At 48.9% G+C, this 23,070-nt stretch overlaps 1 protein-coding gene across 5 annotated transcripts in view; it reads right to left on the bottom strand.

Annotated features, from left to right (window-relative positions):
* The window catches only part of OGG1 (8-oxoguanine DNA glycosylase), a 56,958-nt gene that overhangs the window by 18,231 nt on the left and 15,657 nt on the right, over positions 1 to 23,070 (bottom strand). For all 5 annotated transcript variants that reach the window (XM_063940988.1, XM_063940984.1, XM_063940986.1 and 2 more), the window contains 6 exons: positions 19,210 to 19,387; positions 18,256 to 18,620; positions 9,983 to 10,162; positions 8,129 to 8,307; positions 7,593 to 7,740; positions 6,766 to 6,815 (listed from right to left, as the gene is read on the bottom strand). In XM_063940988.1, the coding sequence (XP_063797058.1) occupies positions 6,766 to 6,815; positions 7,593 to 7,740; positions 8,129 to 8,307; positions 9,983 to 10,162; positions 18,256 to 18,620; positions 19,210 to 19,319 (1,032 nt within the window). In that variant the 5' untranslated portion in view covers positions 19,320 to 19,387. The remainder of the gene's footprint in view (positions 1 to 6,765; positions 6,816 to 7,592; positions 7,741 to 8,128; positions 8,308 to 9,982; positions 10,163 to 18,255; positions 18,621 to 19,209; positions 19,388 to 23,070) is intronic.

The following is a 23,070-nucleotide window of genomic DNA, read 5'->3' on the forward strand; positions in this document are numbered from 1 at the left end:
CAGGAACAGCAGACGAGTTGTCGGCATTAATTGGGATTTTGGAATATTCAGAATCCATCCGTGCTGCTTTAGCACCTCTTGAGATAGTGCTAAACCCATCTCTAGCTGTTCTCTGGACCTTGCCCTTATTAGGAGATCGTCCAAGTATGGGATAATTAATACGCCTTTTCTTCGAAGAAGAAATATTATCTCGGCCATTACCTTTGTAAAGACCCGAGGTGCCGTGGACAAACCAAACGGCAGCGTCTGAAACTGATAGTGACAGTTTTGTACAACGAACCTGAGGTACCCCTGGTGTGAGGGGTAATTGGAACGTGGAGATACGCATCCTTGATGTCCAAGGATACCATAAAGTCCCCTTCTTCCAGGTTCGCTATCACTGCTCTGAGTGACTCCATCTTGAACTTGAACTTCTTTATGTACAGGTTCAAGGACTTCAGATTTAGAATAGGCCTTACCGAGCCATCCGGCTTCGGTACCACAAAAAGAGTGGAATAATACCCCTTCCCTTGTTGTAGAAGAGGTACCTTAACTATCACCTGCTGAGAATACAGCTTGTGAATGGCTTCCAAAACCGTCTCCCTTTCTGAGGGGGACGTTGGTAAAGCAGACTTCAGGAAACGGCGAGGTGGCTCTGTCTCTAATTTCAACCTGTACCCCTGAGATATTATCTGCAGGATCCAGGGATTTACCTGCGAGTGAGCCCACTGCGCGCTGTAATTCTTGAGACGACCGCCTACCGCCCCCGAGTCCGCTTGCGAAGCCCCAGCGTCATGCTGAGGCTTTTGTAGAAGCCGGGGAGGGCTTCTGTTCCTGGGAAGGAGCTGCCTGTTGCTGTCTCTTCCCTCGTCCTCTGCCTCGTGGCAGATATGAATAGCCCTTTGCTCTCTTATTTTTAAAGGAACGAAAGGGCTGCGGTTGAAAGGTCGGTGCCTTTTTCTGTTGGGGAGTGACTTGAGGTAGAAAGGTGGATTTCCCGGCCGTAGCCGTGGCCACCAAATCCGATAGACCGACCCCAAATAACACCTCTACGCATCGCCTGTCCACTGTCGTGTCCATAAAGCTTTTCTGGCCGAAATGGACATAGCACTTACCCGTGATGCCAGTGTGCAGATATCTCTCTGTGCATCACGCATATAAAGAAATGCATCCTTTATTTGTTCTAACGACAGTAAAATATTGTCCCTGTCCAGGGTATCAATATTTTCGATCAGGGACTCTGACCAAACTACCCCAGCACTGCACATCCAGGCAGTCGCAATAGCTGGTCGTAGTATAACACCTGCATGTGTGTATATACCGTATATACTCGAGTATAAGCCGACTTTTTCAGCACTTTTTTTTGTGCTGAAAAAGCCACCTCGGCTTATACTCGAGTCAGTGCAGGCAGAGGCAGAGCAGTGTGAAGGAGGGACATGGAGCGCACAGCGCGCGGCGCTCCTGTGTCCCTCCTGCATCTCCGGCGGCAGCAGCGGCGGTTCTATTACAGGAAATACCCGTTCGTGACCTCTGATCACGAACCGGCACTTCCTATAATAGACCCGCCGCGGCCGCCGAAGATGCAGGAGGGACACAGGAGAGCCGCGCACGCTGTGTGCTTCGTGTCCCTCCAGAAGACAGCGCGGGATCGACGGAGGGGTAAGTAACAGCACTGTGGGGCATACCTGGCACTTGGGGAGGGAACGTATCTGGCAGCACTGTGGGGGCATATCTGGCAGCACTGTGGGGGCATATCTGGCAGCACTGTGGGGGCATAACTGGCAGCACTGTGGGGGCATAACTGGCAGCACTGTGGGGGCATATCTGGCAGCACTGTGGGGGCATATCTGGCAGCACTGTGGGGGCATATCTGGCAGCACTGTGGGGGCATAACTGGCAGCACTGTGGGGGCATAACTGGCAGCACTGTGGGGGCATATCTGGCAGCACTGTGGGGGCATATCTGGCAGCACTGTGGGGGCATATCTGGCAGCACTGTGGGGGCATATCTGGCAGCACTGTGGGGGCATATCTGGCAGCACTGTGGGGGCATATCTGGCACTATGAGGGCATATCTGGCACTGAGGGCTGTGTACGGCTAGAGCTGCATTTCCCACCCTAGGCTTATACTCGAGTCAATAAGTTTTCCCAGGTTTTTGTGGTAGAATTAGGTGCCTCGGCTTATATTCGGGTCGACTTATACTCGAGTATATACGGTACCTTTTTGGATATTTTCCATCCTCCTATCTGATGGATCTTTAAGTGCGGCCGTCTCAGGAGAGGGTAACGCCACTTGTTTTGATAAGCGTGTTAGCGCTTTGTCCACCCTAGGAGGTGTTTCCCAGCGCTCCCTAACCTCTGGCGGGAAAGGGTATAAAGCCAATAACTTCTTTGAAATTAGCAGTTTTTTATCGGGGCACCCCACGCTTCATCACACACGTCATTTAATTCTTCTGATTTGGTAAAAACTACTGGTAGTTTTTTCACACCCCACATAATACCCTGTTTAGTGGTACCTGTAGTATCAGCTAAATGTAACATCTCCTTTATTGCCAAAATCATATAACGTGTGGCCCTACTGGAAAATACGGTTGATTCGTCACCTTCACCACCGGAATCAGTGCCTGTGTCTGGGTCTGTGTCGACCGACTGAGGCAAGGGGCGTTTTACAGCCCCTGACGGTGTTTGAGGCGCCTGGACAGGCACTAATTGAGTGTCCGGCCGCCTCATGTCGGTAAACGACTGCTTAAGCGAGTTGACGCTATCCCGTAATTCCACAAATAAAGGCATCCATTCTGGTGTCGACCCCCTAGGAGGTGACATCCTCATATTTGGCAATTGCTCCGCCTCCACACCAATAACGTCCTCATACATGTCGACACACACGTACCGACACACAGCAGACACACAGGGAATGCTCTATACGAAGACAGGACCCACTAGCCCTTTGGGGAGACAGAGGGAGAGTCTGCCAGCACACACCAAAAAACGCTATATATGACAGGGATAGCCTTATGATTAAGTGCTCCCTTATAGCTGCTTTTATATTAATATATTGCCATTTATTTTGCCCCCCCTCTCTGTTATACCCTGTTTCTGTAGTGCAGTGCAGGGGAGAGACCTGGGAGCCTTCCTGACCAGCGGAGCTGTGACAGAAAATGGCGCCGTGTGCTGAGGAGATAGGCCCCGCCCCTTTTTCGGCGGGCTCGTCTCCCGCTATTTAGTACATTTAGGCAGGGGTAAATATCTCCATATAGCCTCTGGGGCTATATGTGAGGTATTTTTAGCCTTTATAGGTATTCATTTGCCTCCCAGGGCGCCCCCCCCCCAGCGCCCTGCACCCTCAGTGACTGCCGTGTGAAGTGTGCTGAGAGGAAAATGGCGCACAGCTGCAGTGCTGTGCGCTACCTTAAGAAGACTGCAGGAGTCTTCAGCCGCCGATTCTGGACCTCTTCTTGCTTCAGCATCTGTGAGGGGGCCGGCGGCGTGGCTCCGGTGACCATCCAGGCTGTACCTGTGATCGTCCCTCTGGAGCTTCATGTCCAGTAGCCAAGAAGCCAATCCATCCTGCACGCAGGTGAGTTCACTTCTTCTCCCCTCTGTCCCTCGTTGCAGTGATCCTGTTGCCAGCAGGAATCACTGTAAAATAAAAAACCTAAGCTAAACTCTCTAAGCAGCTCTTTATGAGAGCCACCTAGAATTGCACCCTTCTCGGCCGGGCACAAAAATCTAACTGGAGTCTGGAGGAGGGTCATAGGGGGAGGAGCCAGTACACACCACCTGACCTGTAAAAGCTTTACTTTTGTGCCCTGTCTCCTGCGGAGCCGCTATTCCCCATGGTCCTTTCAGGAACCCCAGCATCCACTTAGGACGATAGAGAAATTACTTTTACAATTAAATAAAATGGACTTCCATGTGGCTATTAAACTTGTGTTCTGTATTGCACTCCATATAGGACAAGAGGGAAACGTTTGGAAGCCTTTATCTGAATCTCTTTAAGGTAAGTTGCCCACTGATGGTTCTGCCATGGTTTGCAGAAACGCATACGCATATGGCGGCAGTGCTTCTGCCCTTGGACCACAGCCACCGATGATAAAACCTTCTAACATTGCAATTGCATCCGACTTGCTTTCAATTTTGCATGAGCCAAATAATGAACACAACCAAGTAACTTTGGGGGTAATTCAGACTGGATCGCAGCAGCGATCGCAGTCTGAATTCCTTTGTGGAGTGCGCACGCAGACCCCGGGAGGACAGTGAGATGCTAACAGCGGTCGCGGGGCGGGATGGGGCGTACCAACACCGTTGGCGGGTCGCAGTCCGGACAACGCAGGCGTGACCGGACCGTTGCGGGGGCGGGCCGCGGCGGCTGCGTGATGTCCCACGCAGCCGCTGCGACCCGAGACGTGGCAGGTAGCCCCCTGCACACAGGAGCTGCGCAGGCAGGGAGCTACTCGCCGGGTGCAAAAGCATCCCCGCCGTGCGAGGCTTTTGCACCCTTGCGGGGGGCGGAGCCAGACATGCAGGGCAGACTAGCCCTGTGCTGGGCGTCCCCCCCGCATGTCTGAGTAAATGATCGCAGATGTGCTAAATTTAGCACATCTACGATCAGACCTGAATTACCCCCTTTGTACAATGCTACGCTGCAGGTGGAGCAGATGTAAACTCAGATCTAAATTTCAGTGTAAAAATAAAGCGGTCCAGCATTCGTGGGCTACATGCAAAAGCAGCCAGTATTTACCCTGCATGCAAACCAGTAGCGGATCTTGCCACGGGCAAGCAGGACTTTTGCCCGGGGCGCCGCACCAGGAGGGCGCCGCACCAGGGCAAGATCCGCTGCTGCTGTGTGCCCCCCGCTGCCGCTGGCCGCTGTGAAGGGAAACTAGACGCGTACGCTCTAGTTTCCCTTCGTGGAGAGGTCCTTTACGGTGCGGTGCGCGATGACGTCATCGCGCACCGCACAGCAAAGGTCCTCTCCACGAAGGGAACTAGACGCTACGCATCTAGTTTCCCTTCGTGGAGAGGACCTTTGCTGTGCAGTGCGCGATGACGTCATCGCGCACCGCACATCATTTCAGTCTGTACAGGGGGCTTAAATGACCACGTCCCCTGTACGAAGCCATGCCCCCTATTGCCGCCCGAGGCGCACAGATCCCCAGAACCGGCCCTGATGCAAACAGAAAAACTGCATTTTCCCCCCTTGCAGTGCAACATTGTTGGACCAGGTGCAGTTACTTACTCCCACCTCTGAATCAGCCTCTTTAAGCCTAGTTACTACTTGATGAAGTTAACATACTGAAATGTGGCAGTGAACTTGGCATGTGCCAAAACCATGGCCTCAAACCACAACAACTTGATGATACAGAGGACCAGACACATCGCCAACCATTAAGCATGGCACTGATAAGCTTTGGTATGCGTGGAAGGTAGCAGCACAGGAAGTATTGCAAATCCTACAAGTGGTTAGCCTAGAGCAGTGATGGGGAACCTTTGGCTCTCCAGCTGTTGTTGAACTACACATCCCAGCATGCCCTCCTACAGTTGGCCAAATAGCAAAACTGTAGCCGGGCATGCTGGGATGTGTAGTTCAACAAAAGCTGGAGTGCCAAAGGTTCCCCATCACTGGCCTAGAGTCAGTGATGAAGCTGAAAAGAGGTTGGATATTACTGGGAGACAACGATCCGATACCTCTACACCAACCATGATGGCCTTACCGTAACTAAATAGCCTTCACACTCCCCAGACTTTATTATTACTGGAATCTGTGGGGAGATCTCAGAGATATGGAGAATGCATAACAGACATAAGCATAGTTGTGAGCTAGAGGATTGCTATAAGCATAGGCGTGCGCAGCACATTTTATTAGGGGGTGCACCATCGGAGGGGTGTGTCTAGCACCGCCTTTTGGGCGTGTCTAGCACCATCTATTGACGGTCAACGCAATATAAAATATCCACCCTTGTACCAATCCTAATAAAGCAGATATATTGTCAGATGTTGTGGTGTGCACCAAACAAACACCCCTGATGGCACTCACTGCAATTACACTGCTCCTCCTCAGCCTGGTCTGGCTCCCCCTCACTCTCCCCTGCAAGCTGCAGCAGCTTACTTACAAGTCAGTCACTCACTGACACTGACAGTCGCAGACTAGTATTGCTGCTGCTGCTGCTGGGAAAACGAGTGACGTGTCAATGCTGCTGCCGACCGCCCGCCAGTATTGAATTTGTCTTCCTAAGAGGAACACTGGCTGCATGCTGATCCTCATCAGTGGCTGGCATTGGCATAGCATAGAAGGAGAGAGGTGGGCATGTGGCGGGTGTGGCAGGTGGGCGTGGAGCATGTTTTTGTACATGGAGGTGAAGCCGGGAGTTCGAAAGCCGGTGGCAGTGGCACCCTTGATTAACCCAGGCGTTCGGTCAGTAATGCAGTCCTGACAAGGTGCAACGCAGAGGGGACAGTAATCAGCCTGCTCGGCGATCATTGCATCAGGCATGTGAGATTGGGATGCCAGACATTAGGGGGTGCCTGTGGCTATAAGTGGGAGTTGAGAAAAGTCCTAAAGTAACAGTAGAGAGACTCTTAGCTGGCTACAAGAAAGGAGGGGTTATCGACTGAACGTCTGCCAGCCACTGTTTAAATTCTGCAAATATATAGTAATTGTGCAGAAATATGCATTGTTTAAGTATCCTGCAATAATATAGTATATATACGTATACAGCAATAACGACTATTGGATTAAAAAAAGAAAGCATACAGACTATTACTGTAATAAGATAAGTGAACTTACTCCCTGGACCCAGCCAGCGTAAGGACCCCACAGGCTGTGGAAATAATCTCCTGCAGAAAGACAAGATAGAAGGGTCGCTATTACACTCATCCCATATATGAACTCTTCATTTTCATAATTTGTCTCACTCTATGCTCCAGGAGGTATATTTACTAATGTGTGGATTGTCAAAGAGGCCAATGATAGTTGGCTTTGCCTGATGGGTTTAAAGCGCTAACACAAGTAAAGCTTACACCAGCCTGGTTCAGCACTCACTTCTGTTGCTGCTTTAAATCTATTAGTCAAAGCCGCTGATGACAAACTCCAAAATAGTAAAAATAAACCCAAGTGTAATATAAATGAGATAGGAGTATTAAATGTGGACGATACACAGTGGCAGCACTACTAATATTCATGAAAACACAGGGACCATATTACCAAATGACATCCAGTGCCTTGGTGAGGTTACTAAGAAATTGAAAGGTTGCATTCTGGTTCAGCACACAAAATGGCTGCTTAGACGACCAGTACACTGCAGAAAATGCGGATATAAGGAATCGTATGTACTCTGACTACCAAGCTAAAGTCTATCAAATTGCTCTTGCACCGACACCCTTATCAGATGTATTACATTAACTGTAACCAGTTTAGTACAGTGACGTGCTGCTGCTGTAATGAATGCATGGACGGGTCACGGTGTGAAGGCTGCATGTGTCATGGGCATAATTCCCTTTCATAGGCCTTAACATACTCTACAAAGCAATGAAAGGATTTAATGCAAAATACAAAACGAAAAAATTCTAAAATAGCGGCAATGAATCTTTAATGTTACATCTCAACGTCCTTACCAATCTCCCGGTACACTCGGTCAGTGAGACTCTTGTTACCCTGGCCGAGTTGAGGCAGATAGTCTCTCTTAGCGATTTGCCAGACGTGGGTGTCCACAGGCACAGCCTCTGTTTTATCAAGGGCCATCAGGCAAACGCAATCCGCAACCTATAAGAGAACACGGAGTATGACTGCATTCCCAAGAGGCTTACAGTAGGTGAATTCATAACATCAGCTATTTAGGAAGTTACCCCCATTAAGTTCTTTGATGAGGGACCCTGCCAAGGGGATCCTCGTTATCTATATTCAGCTCTCGTTCCAGCAACACTTGACAACTCACAGACTACAGTTGTCAGGGAGGATGTACAGGATATAAAAACTCCCGACTGCGGGCAGTACTGGGCTGCGGCCATCAAACAGACAGACGGCATCACTAGTCCAGCCTTTTGCTGTACAAACTTCCCATCCTGGATTAGGTGGAAGTTACAGTGGAGAACCCCTTTACCAAAGTGCTAGCTGGGTTAAAGTGACCAAGAAATGGCAGGAGTCTACTCACTTTGGCTCCAACCCCTGGCAAGGCACACAGTGCAGACTTTGCCTCTCTATAGGGCACCAGGCGTAAGCTTTCCAACCAATCAGGGCCGTGTTTATGTAGAATAGTCCGTGCACTCTCACTGACGAACTTTGCTCTGTACCCAAATCCCAGCTCTCGTAACTTGGCCTCTGTGTCATCAGCTGCAGCGGCAACAAGAAGAGACAGAGGGTAAATCAGTGCTGCTAAATATATAGCGAGTGTCACCATGATGGATTAAAGCTGCACAGAAAGACAGATTCGTTATATGGAGTTATCCTGATATATAGGGGGTAATTCAGAGTTGATCGCAGCAGCAAATTTGTTAGTAGCTGGGCAAAACCATGTGCACTGCAGGGGGGGGGGGGCAGATATAACATGTGCAGAGAGCGTTAGATTTGGGTGGGGTGTGTTCAAACTGAAATCTAAATTGCAGTGTAAAAATACAGCAGCCAGTACTTACCCTGCACAGAAACAAAATAATCCACCCAAATCTAACTCTCTCTGCACATGTTACATCTACCCCACCTGCGGTGCACATGGGCCCTCATTCCGACCCGATCGCACGTTGCACTTCTTCGCAGCAGTGCGATCGCGTCTGGAATGCGCATGCGTATCGTTGCCCGGTGCAGCAACGCTGACAGCGGCAACCGCAAGAAGATTGACAGCAGTAAGGCATTCCGGGGCGTCAACTGACCGTTTGAAGCCGTTTTCGGGGAGTGGTAAGAAAAACGCAGGCGTGTCCAGGCGAATGGAAGGCGGATGTCTGATGTCACAGCCGTGACAATCATCGCTGGACCCGTCGCACAGGGTATGTCCAGGGCTGGTCTTGTTTTGTGTGACACCTTTTTTAGCATAGCAGGGCTGCACAAGCGAACGCAGCCCTGTTATGCTAAAATACACTCCCCCATAGGCGGAGGTTAGTTGATCACACCAGCAGCAAAAAGTTGCTACGTGCAATCAACTCGGAATGAGGGCCATGGTTTTACCCAACTGCTAACAAATTTGCTGCTGCAATCAACTCTGAATTACCCCCATAGTCCAAAAGAAAACCTGCCAACTAACAGACAGACACAATGCGTGCTTCTGCTTTTGGTATTACACAACAAAAAAAACAACGACTTCACCAAACTCATTTAAGAATAGGGTCCTATACTGCCCTAGTCATATTTCCACATAAAGAAGACAGACAGAGCATGTAGCAAGGGTGGAGAAATAATACAGACATGTAGAATCTATTTGCACAAACGACAATAGCTTATAGCACCATCTAGAGGCTAAAATAAGATATTGCACCCATGTAAATAATTTGAGCACCCCAGGTCAGAGTTAAAGTTTCCATGAAGTGAAAGAAGAACCACAATTACTATTACTAATGTGTCGTGGTTCCCAATTAACAAGCTTCCTACCAATGCAAACTTTTGCCTTGTTTGTCTATTGCTTGTGCTATAGGACAGTTACTCATGGGAGTAGTCACTGACTCCTGTCCCTCACACTGGTGTACACATACACATTCTTCCCATCCAAGATACGGTGGCTAACACTTAATGGTTATTTGGTGCACAGGTAACTGTACATAAAAGGTGCCATTACCCATAGTAACCAGACCTTTGCTTACATTTTTGAACTAGCCTAGAAAAAGGATGAATCGAGGACAGTTACAGTGTATCAGTTGTCAAATGCCCCGTCTTGTGTTATATCAGCAATCATGTCTCAGCTAGTGATGCCAAAGGGGTAAACTTCATGCTAGATAATGGGGTCAGTTTCCATGTGGATGGGGGGGGGGACTGTAACAGGGATTCCAGCAGCCAGTCATAGCCAGACCGGCATGTTACCTGCCTGCCAGCGCCTGGAGGGTGGGAAATGAATAATACTCCACGGAGTCGAGTTGGCACAAGCTTCTTCCCAGAGCGTGGCAGAGTCGCTCGATCATCCCTGTGATGCGCGAGATGTGGTTGTTGGAGGTACAGATGAATGAGAAGAGGCATTCTATGGGATCCTGCCGCAATATCCGGATGCCTGGGGATGAGAGAGTGCGGTGTCAAGCTATGAATGGCGGTCACTCAGATATACAACCAGTGCACCCAGCTGTAAACCACATTTCAAGTGTACATGTTGCCTGATAAAAAGTAAAGAACCAACTAAATAGCCATGAGTAAGCAATTCACTAGGAACCACTGATGCACGATACACTTAGCGATGCCTCGTGCCTCACTGAATCATTAGTTCCAATTGAATTTGACTGGCCTCAACTGTGTGAGGGCAGAAGGTACACTTTAAACTATATTACCACTATACAAGAGAAAAAGCACCGTGAGCCAAGGAGCTATTAGCCTTGCTGGTCATGGTGCAGATCAGAACTATGTAGTATAGATGCTCCAGACTGAGCCACCAAACAATCGTGTTCCAACTCCAGTATCTACAGTGTAAGCACTGGGATTTACAGGATTCGCCGACTGCAAAGTTGTGGTCTCCAGAAGAGGATGGAGGTTACTTCTGTCAAATGTGGAATCAGCTCAAATGACAGCGCACATCTGACATTGTGCCAAGGGTATGGGAAGTTTTGCTAACTCATAGACTATGGCGGCTGCACGCAGGGACCTTATGTATACAGCGATATCCATGTACCTTATACATACTTACAAATATAGAGACAAAGGGGGTCATTCCAAGTTGATCGCTCGCTGCCGATTTTTGCAGCGCAGCGATCAGGTAAAAAAAAACGGCAAAACTGCGCATGTGTATGCACTGCAATGCGCACATGCATCGTACGGGTACAAACAGCATCGTTGCTGCGCAATGCTTCTAGCGATGAATCCGTTCGCACAGCCGATCGCAAGGAGATTGACAGGAAGAGGGCGTTTATGGGTGTCAACTGACCGTTTTCTGGGAGTGGTTGGGCAAACGCAGGCGTGTCCAGGCGTTTGTAGGGCGGGTATCTGACGTCAATTGCGGTTCCTCCGTCGCTATGAATCATCGCACACGATAAGTAACTACAGGGCTGGTCTTGTTTTGCACAAAATATGTTTGTGTTAGTCGGCTGCACACGCGATCGCACACTTGCAAAGCGAAAATACACTCCCCCGTGGGCGGTGACTATGCGTTTGCACGGTTGCTAAAAGTAGCTAGTGAGCAATCAACTCGTAATGACCTCCAAAGAGCTTACAGGTGACAAGGCAACTTGCGTCATGAGTAGCTGAAATGCCGCCTTTAAAGCCGCAGTTGTAGGGGCACATGCTCATGTAACTTAATTCTTGTACTGACAATTATTTATGTTTACGTGACTAATGTAGATTTCCCAAAATCAGGGACTCCCACAGTTCTGCATTTACAGTTGGCTAATTAGCATTACGGATACATTTGCAGGGAAGGGTCAATTTATGTATGATGCTGAGCCTTGGAGAACTGACCGGTAACAGAGGAAACTGAGGGGGTATTTGATATGGAAGAAAATAAGATTTTACTTACCGATAAATCTATTTCTCGTAGTCCGTAGTGGATGCTGGGGACTCCGTCAGGACCATGGGGATTAGCGGCTCCGCAGGAGACAGGGCACAAAAATAAAGCTTTAGGATCAGGTGGTGTGCACTGGCTCCTCCCCCTATGACCCTCCTCCAAGCCTCAGTTAGGATACTGTGCCCGGACGAGCGTACACAATAAGGAAGGATTTTGAATCCCGGGTAAGACTCATACCAGCCACACCAATCACACCGTACAACTTGTGATCTGAACCCAGTTAACAGTATGACAAACGTAGGAGCCTCTGAACAGACGGCTCACAACAATAACAACCCGATTTTTTTGTAACAATAACTATGTACAAGTATTGCAGACAATCCGCACTTGGGATGGGCGCCCAGCATCCACTACGGACTACGAGAAATAGATTTATCGGTAAGTAAAATCTTATTTTCTCTGACGTCCTAGTGGATGCTGGGGACTCCGTCAGGACCATGGGGATTATACCAAAGCTCCCAAACGGGCGGGAGAGTGCGGATGACTCTGCAGCACCGAATGAGAGAACTCCAGGTCCTCTTTAGCCAGGGTATCAAATTTGTAGAATTTTACAAACGTGTTCTCCCCCGACCACGTAGCTGCTCGGCAGAGTTGTAATGCCGAGACCCCTCGGGCAGCCGCCCAGGATGAGCCCACCTTCCTTGTGGAATGGGCCTTGACAGATTTAGGCTGTGGCAGGCCTGCCACAGAATGTGCAAGTTGAATTGTGCTACAAATCCAACGAGCAATCGTCTGCTTAGAAGCAGGAGCACCCAGCTTGTTGGGTGCATACAGTATAAACAGCGAGTCAGATTTTCTGACTCCAGCCGTCCTTGAAATATATATTTTCAATGCCCGGACCACGTCCAACAACTTGGAATCCTCCAAATCGCTAGTAGCCGCAGGCACCACAATAGGCTGGTTCAGGTGAAATGCTGACACCACCTTAGGCAGAAACTGAGGACGCGTCCGCAGTTCTGCCCTGTCCGAATGGAAAATCAGATATGGGCTTTTATACGATAAAGCCGCCAATTCTGACACTCTCCTGGCTGAAGCCAGGGCCAGTAGCATGGTTACTTTCCATGTAAGATATTTCAAATCCACCGATTTGAGTGGCTCAAACCAATGGGATTTGAGAAAATCCAAAACTACATTAAGGTCCCACGGAGCCACTGGGGGCACAACCGGGGGCTGTATATGTAGTACTCCTTTTACAAAAGTCTGGACTTCAGGAACTGAAGCCAATTCTTTCTGGAAGAAAATCGACAGGGCCGAAATTTGAACCTTAATGGACCCCAATTTGAGGCCCATAGACAATCCTGTTTGCAGGAAATGTAGGAATCGACCCAATTGAAATTCCTCCGTGGGGGCCTTCCTGGCCTCACACCACGCAACATATTTTCTCCAAATGCGGTGATAATGTTGTGCAGTCACCTCCTTCCTGGCTTTTACCAGTATAGGAATGACCTCTTCCGGAATGCCTTTTTCCCTTAGAATTCGGCGTTCAACCGCCATGCCGTCAAACGCAGCCGCGGTAAGTCTTGGAATAGACACGGTCCCTGCTGAAGCAGGTCCCGTCTTAGAGGTAGAGGCCACGGATCTTCCGTGAGCATCTCCTGAAGTTCCGGGTACCAAGTTCTTCTTGGCCAATCCGGAGCCACGAGTATCGTTCTTACTCCCCTTTGCCGTATAATTCTCAGTACTTTTGGTATGAGAGGCAGAGGAGGAAACACATACACTGACTGGAACACCCACGGTGTTACCAGAGCATCCACAGCTATTGCCTGAGGGTCTCTTGACCTGGCGCAATACCTGTCCAGTTTTTTGTTGAGGCGAGACGCCATCATATCCACCTTTGGTTTTTCCCAACGGTTCACAATCATGTGGAAGACTTCTGGATGAAGTCCCCACTCTCCCGGGTGTAGATCGTGTCTGCTGAGGAAGTCTGCTTCCCAGTTGTCCACTCCCGGAATGAACACTGCTGACAGTGCTATCACATGATCTTCCGCCCAGCGAAGAATCCTTGCAGCTTCTGCCATTGCTCTCCTGCTTCTTGTGCCGCCCTGTCTGTTTACGTGGGCGACTGCCGTGATGTTGTCCGACTGGATCAACACCGGCTGACCCTGAAGCAGGGGTTTTGCCAGGCTTAGAGCATTGTAAATCGCTCTTAGCTCCAGTATATTTATGTGAAGAGACATCTCCAGGCTTGACCATACTCCCTGGAAGTTTCTTCCCTGTGTGACCGCTCCCCAGCCTCTCAGACTGGCATCCGTGGTCACCAGGACCCAGTCCTGTATGCCGAATCTGCGGCCCTCTAACAGATGAGCACTCTGCAACCACCACAGAAGAGACACCCTTGTCCGTGGCGATAAGGTTATCCGCTGATGCATCTGCAGATGCGATCCGGACCATTTGTCCAGCAGATCCCACTGAAAAGTTCGTGCGTGGAATCTGCCGAATGGAATCGCTTCGTAAGAAGCCACCATCTTTCCCAGGACTCTTGTGCATTGATGCACAGACACTTTCCCTGGTTTTAGGAGGTTCCTGACAAGTTCGGATAACTCCCTGGCTTTCTCCTCCGGAAGAAACACCTTTTTCTGAACCGTGTCCAGAATCATTCCCAGGAACAGCAGACGTGTCGTCGGGGTCAATTGAGATTTTGGAAAATTCAGAATCCACCCGTGCTGTTGCAGCACTACTTGGGTTAGTGCTACTACGTCCCCCAGCTGTTCTCTGGACCTTGCCCTTATCAGGAGATCGTCCAAGTAAGGGATAATTAATACGCCTTTTCTTCGCAGAAGAAACATCATTTCGGCCATTACCTTGGTAAAGACCCGAGGTGCCGTGGACAATCCAAACGGCAGCGTCTGAAACTGATAATGACAGTTTTGCACCACGAACCTGAGGTACCCTTGATGTGAAGGGCAAATTGGGACATGCAGGTAAGCATCCTTGATGTCCAGGGACACCATAAAGTCCCCTTCTTCCAGATTCGCTATCACTGCTCTGAGTGACTCCATCTTGAACTTGAATTTTTGTATGTACAGGTTCAAAGATTTCAGATTTAGAATAGGTCTTACCGAGCCGTCCGGCTTCGGTACCACAAATAGTGTGGAATAATACCCCTTTCCCTGTTGTAGGAGGGGTACCTTGACTATCACCTGCTGAGAATACAGCTTGTGAATGGCTTCCAATACCGTCGCCCTGTCTGAGGGAGACGTTGGCAGAGCAGACTTTAGGAACCGGCGAGGGGGAGACTTCTCGAATTCCAACCTGTAACCCTGAGATACTATCTGCAGGATCCAGGGGTCCACCTGTGAGTGAGCCCACTGTGCGCTGAAATTCTTGAGTCGACCCCCCACCGCCCCTGAGTCCGCTTGTAAAGCCCCAACGTCATGCTGAGGGCTTTGCAGAAGCCGGGGGGGGGGCTTCTGCTCCTGGGAAGAAGCTGCTTGGTGCACTCTCTTACCCTTTCCTTTGCCTCGGGGCAAATATGACTGTCCTTTCGCCCGCTTGTTCCTATAGGAACGAAAGGACTGCGGCTGAAAAGACGGTGTCTTTTTCTGTTGGGAGGGGACCTGAGGTAAAAAGGTGGATTTCCCGGCTGTTGCCGTGGCCACCAAATCCGATAGACCGACCCCAAATAATTCCTCCCCCTTATATGGCAATACTTCCATATGCCGTTTGGAATCCGCATCACCTGACCATTGTCGCGTCCATAAACTTCTTCTGGCAGATATGGACATCGCACTTACTCTCGATGCCAGAGTGCAAATATCCCTCTGAGCATCTCGCATATAAAGAAAAGCATCCTTTAATTGCTCTAAAGTCAATAAAATACTGTCCCTATCTAGGGTATCAATATTTTCAGTCAGGGAATCCGACCAAACCACCCCAGCACTGCACATCCATGCAGATGCGATGGCTGGTCGCAGTATAACACCAGTATGAGTGTATATACTTTTCAGGGTAGTTTCCAGCCTCCTATCCGCTGGATCCTTGAGGGCGGCCGTTTCAGGAGACGGTAACGCCACTTGTTTTGATAAGCGTGTGAGCGCCTTATCCACCCTAGGGGGTGTTTCCCAGCGCGCCCTAACCTCTGTATCAGAGATATGCAAAGCCTCCTTCATTGCCGTGATCATATAACGTGTGGCCCTACTGGAAAATACGTTTGTTTCTTCACCGTCGACACTAGATTCGGTGTCCGTGTCTGGGTCTGTGTCGACCGACTGAGGTAAAGGGCGTTTTACAGCCCCTGACGGTGTCTGAGACGCCTGTACAGGTACTAACTGGTTTGCCGGCCGTCTCATGTCGTCAACTGATTTTTGTAATGTGCTGACATTATCACGTAATTCCATAAACAAAGCCATCCATTCCGGTGTCGACTCCCTAGGGGGTGACATCACCATTACCGGCAATTGCTCCGCCTCCACACCAACATTGTCCTCATACATGTCGACACACACGTACCGACACACAGCAGACACACAGGGAATGCTCTTATCGAAGACAGGACCCCACTAGCCCTTTGGGGAGACAGAGGGAGAGTTTGCCAGCACACACCCAAGCGCTATAAATATATAGGAACAACCCTATAGAAGTGTTGTCTCCCTTATAGCAGCTTAATATATCAAAAAACGCCAAAAAAGTGCCCCCCCCTCTCTGTTTTACCCTGTTTCTGTAGTGCAGTGCAGGGGAGAGTCCTGGGAGCCTTCCTCGCAGCGGAGCTGAGCAGGAAAATGGCGCTGTGTGCTGAGGAGATAGGCCCCGCCCCCTATTTCGGCGGGCTCTTCTCCGGTGTTTGTGAGACCTGGCAGGGTTTAAATACATCCATATAGCCCCAGGGGCTATATGTGATGTATTTTTTAGCCAGAACAAGGTATTCTCATTGCTGCCCAGGGCGCCCCCCGCAGCGCCCTGCACCCTCCGTGACCGCTGGTGTGAAGTGTGTGACAACAATGGCGCACAGCTGCAGTGCTGTGCGCTACCTCGTGAAGACTGAAAAGTCTTCTGCCGCCGGTTTCTGGACCTCTTCACTTTTCGGCATCTGCAAGGGGGTCGGCGGCGCGGCTCCGGGACCGGACTCCATGGCTGGGCCTGTGTTCGATCCCTCTGGAGCTAATGGTGTCCAGTAGCCTAAGAAGCCAATCCATCCTGCACGCAGGTGAGTTCACTTCTTCTCCCCTAAGTCCCTCGTTGCAGTGAGCCTGTTGCCAGCAGGACTCACTGTAAAATAAAAAACCTAAAAACTTTTTCTAAGCAGCTCTTTAGGAGAGCCACCTAGATTGCACCCTGCTCGGACGGGCACAAAAACCTAACTGAGGCTTGGAGGAGGGTCATAGGGGGAGGAGCCAGTGCACACCACCTGATCCTAAAGCTTTATTTTTGTGCCCTGTCTCCTGCGGAGCCGCTAATCCCCATGGTCCTGACGGAGTCCCCAGCATCCACTAGGACGTCAGAGAAAGGTTGATTTGTTTTGGCAGGATGGCGGCTCCCTGTGCATCACTGATTGCTGGGGGAAATGAGCACACTTTGAAAAAGGGTAAATACACAAATAAACATCCTATTTTTATTTGCTCTTTAAAGGAAAACTCTGTCCAAACCTGAAAACACAGTTTTGGGTAGAATATAATCAAATCCTGATCCTGAAAGATTACGTACCTGGGCTGCAGCATTCATGTGATCCGGTGAGTCACGCACCCACCGCTGCCCTGCGCCAGCTCAGCAGGATCAAGGATGGCCGTGTGATGCCTAATACTCTCTCCGCGTTCCAGCCAAGCTGACTTTCTATCATTCAGGCAGCGTGCTGACAATACGCAACACACTGCCAGCAAGAGCGAGGCAAGCAATGCAGGGTGCGTGCAAAACGTCACAGCTATCGCTAGATCTTCTGAATGCCAGACAGAATGAAAGTGATCTTTTGAGTTCAGGTTTTAAAGTATATAATTTCATCCAATGCTAAATTTGCACTTTTGAGAAGAACTATCCTCCACAGAATGCTGAGACTTAACTTCTTACCATTGGTTGCGGCTGAGGGTTCTTCTGTAATCCATGGCATATGGGGGGGTCATTCCGAGTTGTTCGCTCGCTAGCAGTTTTTAGCAGCCGTGCAAACGCATTGTCGCCGCCCCCCGGGGAGTGTATTTTCGCTTTGCAGAAGTGCGAACGCCTGTGCAGCAGAGCATCTGCAAAAACGTTTTGTGCAGAACTAGACCAGCCCTGGACTTACTCTTCACGTGCGTTGATTCTTACGTTGGAGGGACGGCTTTTGACATCACACACCCGCCCAGCCACGCCTGCGTTTTCCCTGGCACGCCTGCGTTTTTCCAAACACTCCCAGAAAACGGTCAGTTGACACCCAGAGACGACCTCTTCCTGTCAACCTTCCTGCGTTGTGCCGCGCGACTGAAAGCTTCGCTAGAACCAGTGCAAAACCACAAAGGACTTTGTACCTGTACGTCGCGCGTCCGCATTGCGGTGCATATGCATGCGCAGAAATGCAGATTTTTAGCCTGATTGCTGCGCTGCGAACGGCAGCTAGCGATCAACTCGGAATGACCCCCATGGTGAGAGGAAAGAAAACCAAACCTCACATTCATACATATTGAGAATATTACCTGGAAAGTCTTTGGCTACTTTCTGGAAGTTCTTGTCGGACTCCCCCCACTGACGGTAGAGCTCACGGAGACAGACGTGTAACTGGAAATAATCCTGTAAGGTCTCGCAGTCTTTCCTGTAATCAGCATTTAGATGGAAGTCTTCCACAACCTCTTCTTTTATAGTCTCTGTTTTGACGCTATCTGGGGTAGTATGGGGAAACTTTCTTTTTGTGGCCCTCTTCTGTGCTGCCTTCTGCGGTTTGCTGTCATCTTCCCCTGTGTTGGGGTACACCGTGTACCATATGTGTTCCTCTTTCTGAGTCAGGGTCCACACGCGCCCGTGTAATACTCCGGACCAGTACCCAGGACTGTGCTCTCTCCACCTAAACATTTAATGACACACAGAAATCTCAGACAAAATCCAAAATTTCCCCAGATAACTGCTCTAGTTTCCTCCGCTGCATCTACGACCAGCATTTTGTCAACTGAACAACAATTTGGGGAGATGTATCAAAACTTAGGAGAGAGATAAAGTGGACGGTAATAAAGTAGCAGCCAATCAGCTCCTAACTGTCATGTTACACGCTGTGTTTGATAAATGGCAGGAGCTGATTGGTTGGTACTTTATCTCTCTCCACTATATCACTCTTCAAGCTTTGATACATCTCACCCTGTATGAGAATGGGCCATCTATTCACTAAGAAATTAGATAGAACTTCAAGAAGGCAGGTTTTTTTTATGGTGCTAAATCACCATGCCTGAGAATGAGGGCATTTCAGACAACACTGAGGCATGAGGCACAACATGTCTCTGAGAAAAGGTACACATATTTGTATAAAACATCTTTGTTTCAACATGTTGCAGTCAGTAGTGAAGAACAATACCTTTGGATGTTAAGGATGAATCATTATTTAACTACTGAGCAATCAAGAAAATAGATGTTTAGTCTTTTGTCCAAGTCTAAAAACCCACCGAAAAGACTGGCCGCACGGCAGGACAAAATCCAGACGCAGCTCAGATGGTTTGCACGGAATTGAGCGCCAGAGAGTAGGGCAGACAGACAGCGACGTGAGGTGTTGCATCCTGCGATACCGACCTGAACAGAAGTTAGTGTGTTCTCCATAAACTTAACAATGCCAGGGGAACCATTCTATATTTAAAGAAGAACAAAAGCACAAAATACATTCCATATTATTGTAAAAACGCATAATATATATTATATCTAGATGATCCATGATAATGGTTTGAGAAGTGGAGCTTCTGTGCTAGTTTTGTAAACAATAATAAATGATGGACTCTGATTGGCTATTTGGTATTGGAAGAAGAAACCGTTGAAGCACGGCTTGTTGTGGTCCAGTGATGCTGCTAACCCGCCATATTTAGGGGAACCAGGAGGAGGAAAAATAAGTACTGATTACCCAGGCCCTAGACCTGTTAGACGGGCCCAGCAAAGGCTCGTGCCAGCTGTTAGGGGGGAGGGCTAATGTATACTATTTTATATTTATTGTTTTCTCAGGGGGGCGTGAACAACCCTCCCTGAGTGACCGCACCTCCAATTCGTGGATTCTGTGGTCGTTTCAGCGGCTCTGGGCATATTACGTACTCTAAAATAAAATGGATATAAAAGTAACAACAGCCGAAAAGAATCCATATGATTATAATAGGTTCAGATTTACTCTAAGATATTTGGATCTGTGACTTAAATATTGTTTGTGATGTTTCATGTCCTGTATAAACCACAGACAAAAGCTTTTGCTTCTGTGACAGCAAGTTTACAGGAAGGAAAACTCTACTGGGATTTAAATAAAATTAGAAATAAATAAATAAAAAATGTCAGCAAAGTGAAAGGATCCAGTGTATGACTGACTTCAAAGGATGCTTTATCAGCGGACTATGAACTGTATGCAGCAGCCATAAATCCTTAATGCTTTCTAACACTAGCGGGAGTAATGTTTTTGACAGGAGTCCATGAACTGCTTTCAGGATTGGCCTTATAACCGCTGGTTCTACATGAATGGACCTTGACACAGTCCATGGGGGTCATTCCGAGTTATTCGCTCGCAAGCTGCTTTTAGCAGCTTTGCACACGCTAAGCCGCCGCCTACTGGGAGTGTATCTTAGCTTATCAAAATTGCGAACGAAAGATTAGCAGAATTGCGAATAGACACTTCTTAGCAGTTTCTGAGTAGCTCCAGACTTACTCGGCATCTGCGATCAGTTCAGTGCTTGTCGTTCCTGGTTTGACGTCACAAACACACCCAGCGTTCGCCCAGACACTCCTCCGTTTCTCCTGCCACTCCCGCGTTTTTCCCAGAAACGGTAGCGTTTTTTCACACACACCCATAAAACGGCCAGTTTCCGCCCAGAAACACCGACTTCCTGTCAATCACATTACGATCACCAGAACGAAGAAAAAACCTTGTAATGCCGTGAGTAAAAAACCTAACTGCATAGTAAATTTACTTGGCGCAGTTGCACTGCGGACTATGCGCATGCGCATTAGCGACTATTCGCTCCGTTGCGAGAAAAAAATAACGAGCGAACAACTCGGAATGACCCCCTATGTGGGGACAGCTAATGTTAAGTTATGGAAAAATAAGAATTTACTTACCGATAATTCTATTTCTCGTAGTCCGTAATGGATGCTGGGGACTCCGTAAGGACCATGGGGAATAGCGGCTCCGCAGGAGACTGGGCACAAAAGTAAAGCTTTAGAACTACCTGGTGTGCACTGGCTCCTCCCCCTATGACCCTCCTCCAAGCCTCAGTTAGGATACTGTGCCCGGACGAGCGTACACAATAAGGAAGGATTTTGAATCCCGGGTAAGACTCATACCAGCCACACCAATCACACCGTATAACTCGTGATCTAAACCCAGTTAACAGCATGATAACAGAGGAGCCTCTAAAAAAGATGGCTCACTACAGCAATAACCCGATTTTTTGGTAACAATAACTATGTACCAGTATTGCAGACAATCCGCACTTGGGATGGGCGCCCAGCATCCACTACGGACTACGAGAAATAGAATTATCGGTAAGTAAATTCTTATTTTCTCTAACGTCCTAAGTGGATGCTGGGGACTCCGTAAGGACCATGGGGATTATACCAAAGCTCCCAAACGGGCGGGAGAGTGCGGATGACTCTGCAGCACCAAATGAGAGAACTCCAGGTCCTCCTCAGCCAGGGTATCAATTTTGTAGAATTTTACAAACGTATTTGCTCCTGACCAAGTAGCTGCTCGGCAAAGTTGTAAAGCCGAGACCCCTCGGGCAGCCGCCCAAGATGAGCCCACCTTCCTTGTGGAGTGGGCATTTACAGATTTTTGGCTGTGGCAGGCCTGCCACAGAATGTGCAAGCTGAATTGTACTACAAATCCAACGAGCAATAGTCTGCTTAGAAGCAGGAGCACCCAGCTTGTTGGGTGCATACAGGATAAACAGCGAGTCAGATTTCCTGACTCCAGCCGTCCTGGAAACATATATTTTCAGGGCCCTGACAACGTCTAGCAACTTGGAGTCCTCCAAGTCCCTAGTAGCCGCAGGCACCACAATAGGTTGGTTCAGGTGAAACGCTGAAACCACCTTAGGGAGAAACTGAGGACGAGTCCTCAATTCCGCCCTGTCCGAATGGAAAATCAGATAAGGGCTTTTACAGGATAAAGCCGCCAATTCTGACACGCGCCTGGCCCAGGCCAGGGCCAACAGCATGACCACTTTCCATGTGAGATATTTTAACTCCACAGATTTAAGTGGTTCAAACCAATGTGACTTTTGGAACCCAAAAACTACATTGAGATCCCAAAGTGCCACTGGAGGCACAAAAGGAGGCTGTATATGCAGTACCCCTTTTACAAACGTCTGAACTTCAGGGACTGAAGCTAGTTCTTTTTGGAAGAAAATTGACAGGGCCGAAATTTGAACCTTAATGGACCCCAATTTCAGGCCCATAGACACTCCTGTTTGCAGGAAATGTAGGAATCGACCCAGTTGAATTTCCTCCGTCGGGCCTTACTGGCCTCGCACCACGCAACATATTTTCACCAAATGCGGTGATAATGTTTTGCGGTTACATCCTTCCTGGCTTTGATCAGGATAGGGATGACTTCATCCGGAATGCCTTTTTTCCTTCAGGATCCGGCGTTCAACCGCCATGCCGTCAAACGCAGCCGCGGTAAGTCTTGGAACAGACAGGGTCCTTGCTGGAGCAGGTCCCTTCTTAGAGGTAGAGGCCACGGATCCTCCGTGAGCATCTCTTGAAGTTCCGGTTACCAAGTCCTTCTTGGCCAATCCGGAGCCACGAATATAGTGCTTACTCCTCTCCATCTTATCAATCTCAGTACCTTGGGTATGAGAGGCAGAGGAGGGAACACATACACTGACTGGTACACCCATGGTGTTACCAGAGCGTCTACAGCTATTGCCTGAGGGTCCCTTGACCTGGCGCAATACCTGTCGAGTTTTTCCCAACGGTTTATAATCATGTGGAAGACTTCTGGGTGAAGTCTCCACTCTCCCGGGTGGAGGTCGTGTCTGCTGAGGAAGTCTGCTTCCCAGTTGTCCACTCCCGGAATGAATACTGCTGACAGTGCTATCACATGATTTTCCGCCCAGCGAAGAATCCTTGCAGCTTCTGCCATTGCCCTCCTGCTTCTTGTGCCACCCTGTCTGTTTACGTGGGTGACTGCCGTGATGTTGTCCGACTGGATCAACACCGGCTGACCTTGAAGCAGAGGTCTTGCTAAGCTTAGAGCATTGTAAATGGCCCTTAGCTTCAGGATATTTATGTGAAGTGATGTCTCCAGGCTTGACCATAAGCCCTGGAAATTTCTT

This window comes from Pseudophryne corroboree, chromosome 9 (genome assembly GCF_028390025.1).
Source record: "Pseudophryne corroboree isolate aPseCor3 chromosome 9, aPseCor3.hap2, whole genome shotgun sequence".
NCBI lineage: Eukaryota > Metazoa > Chordata > Amphibia > Anura > Myobatrachidae > Pseudophryne > Pseudophryne corroboree.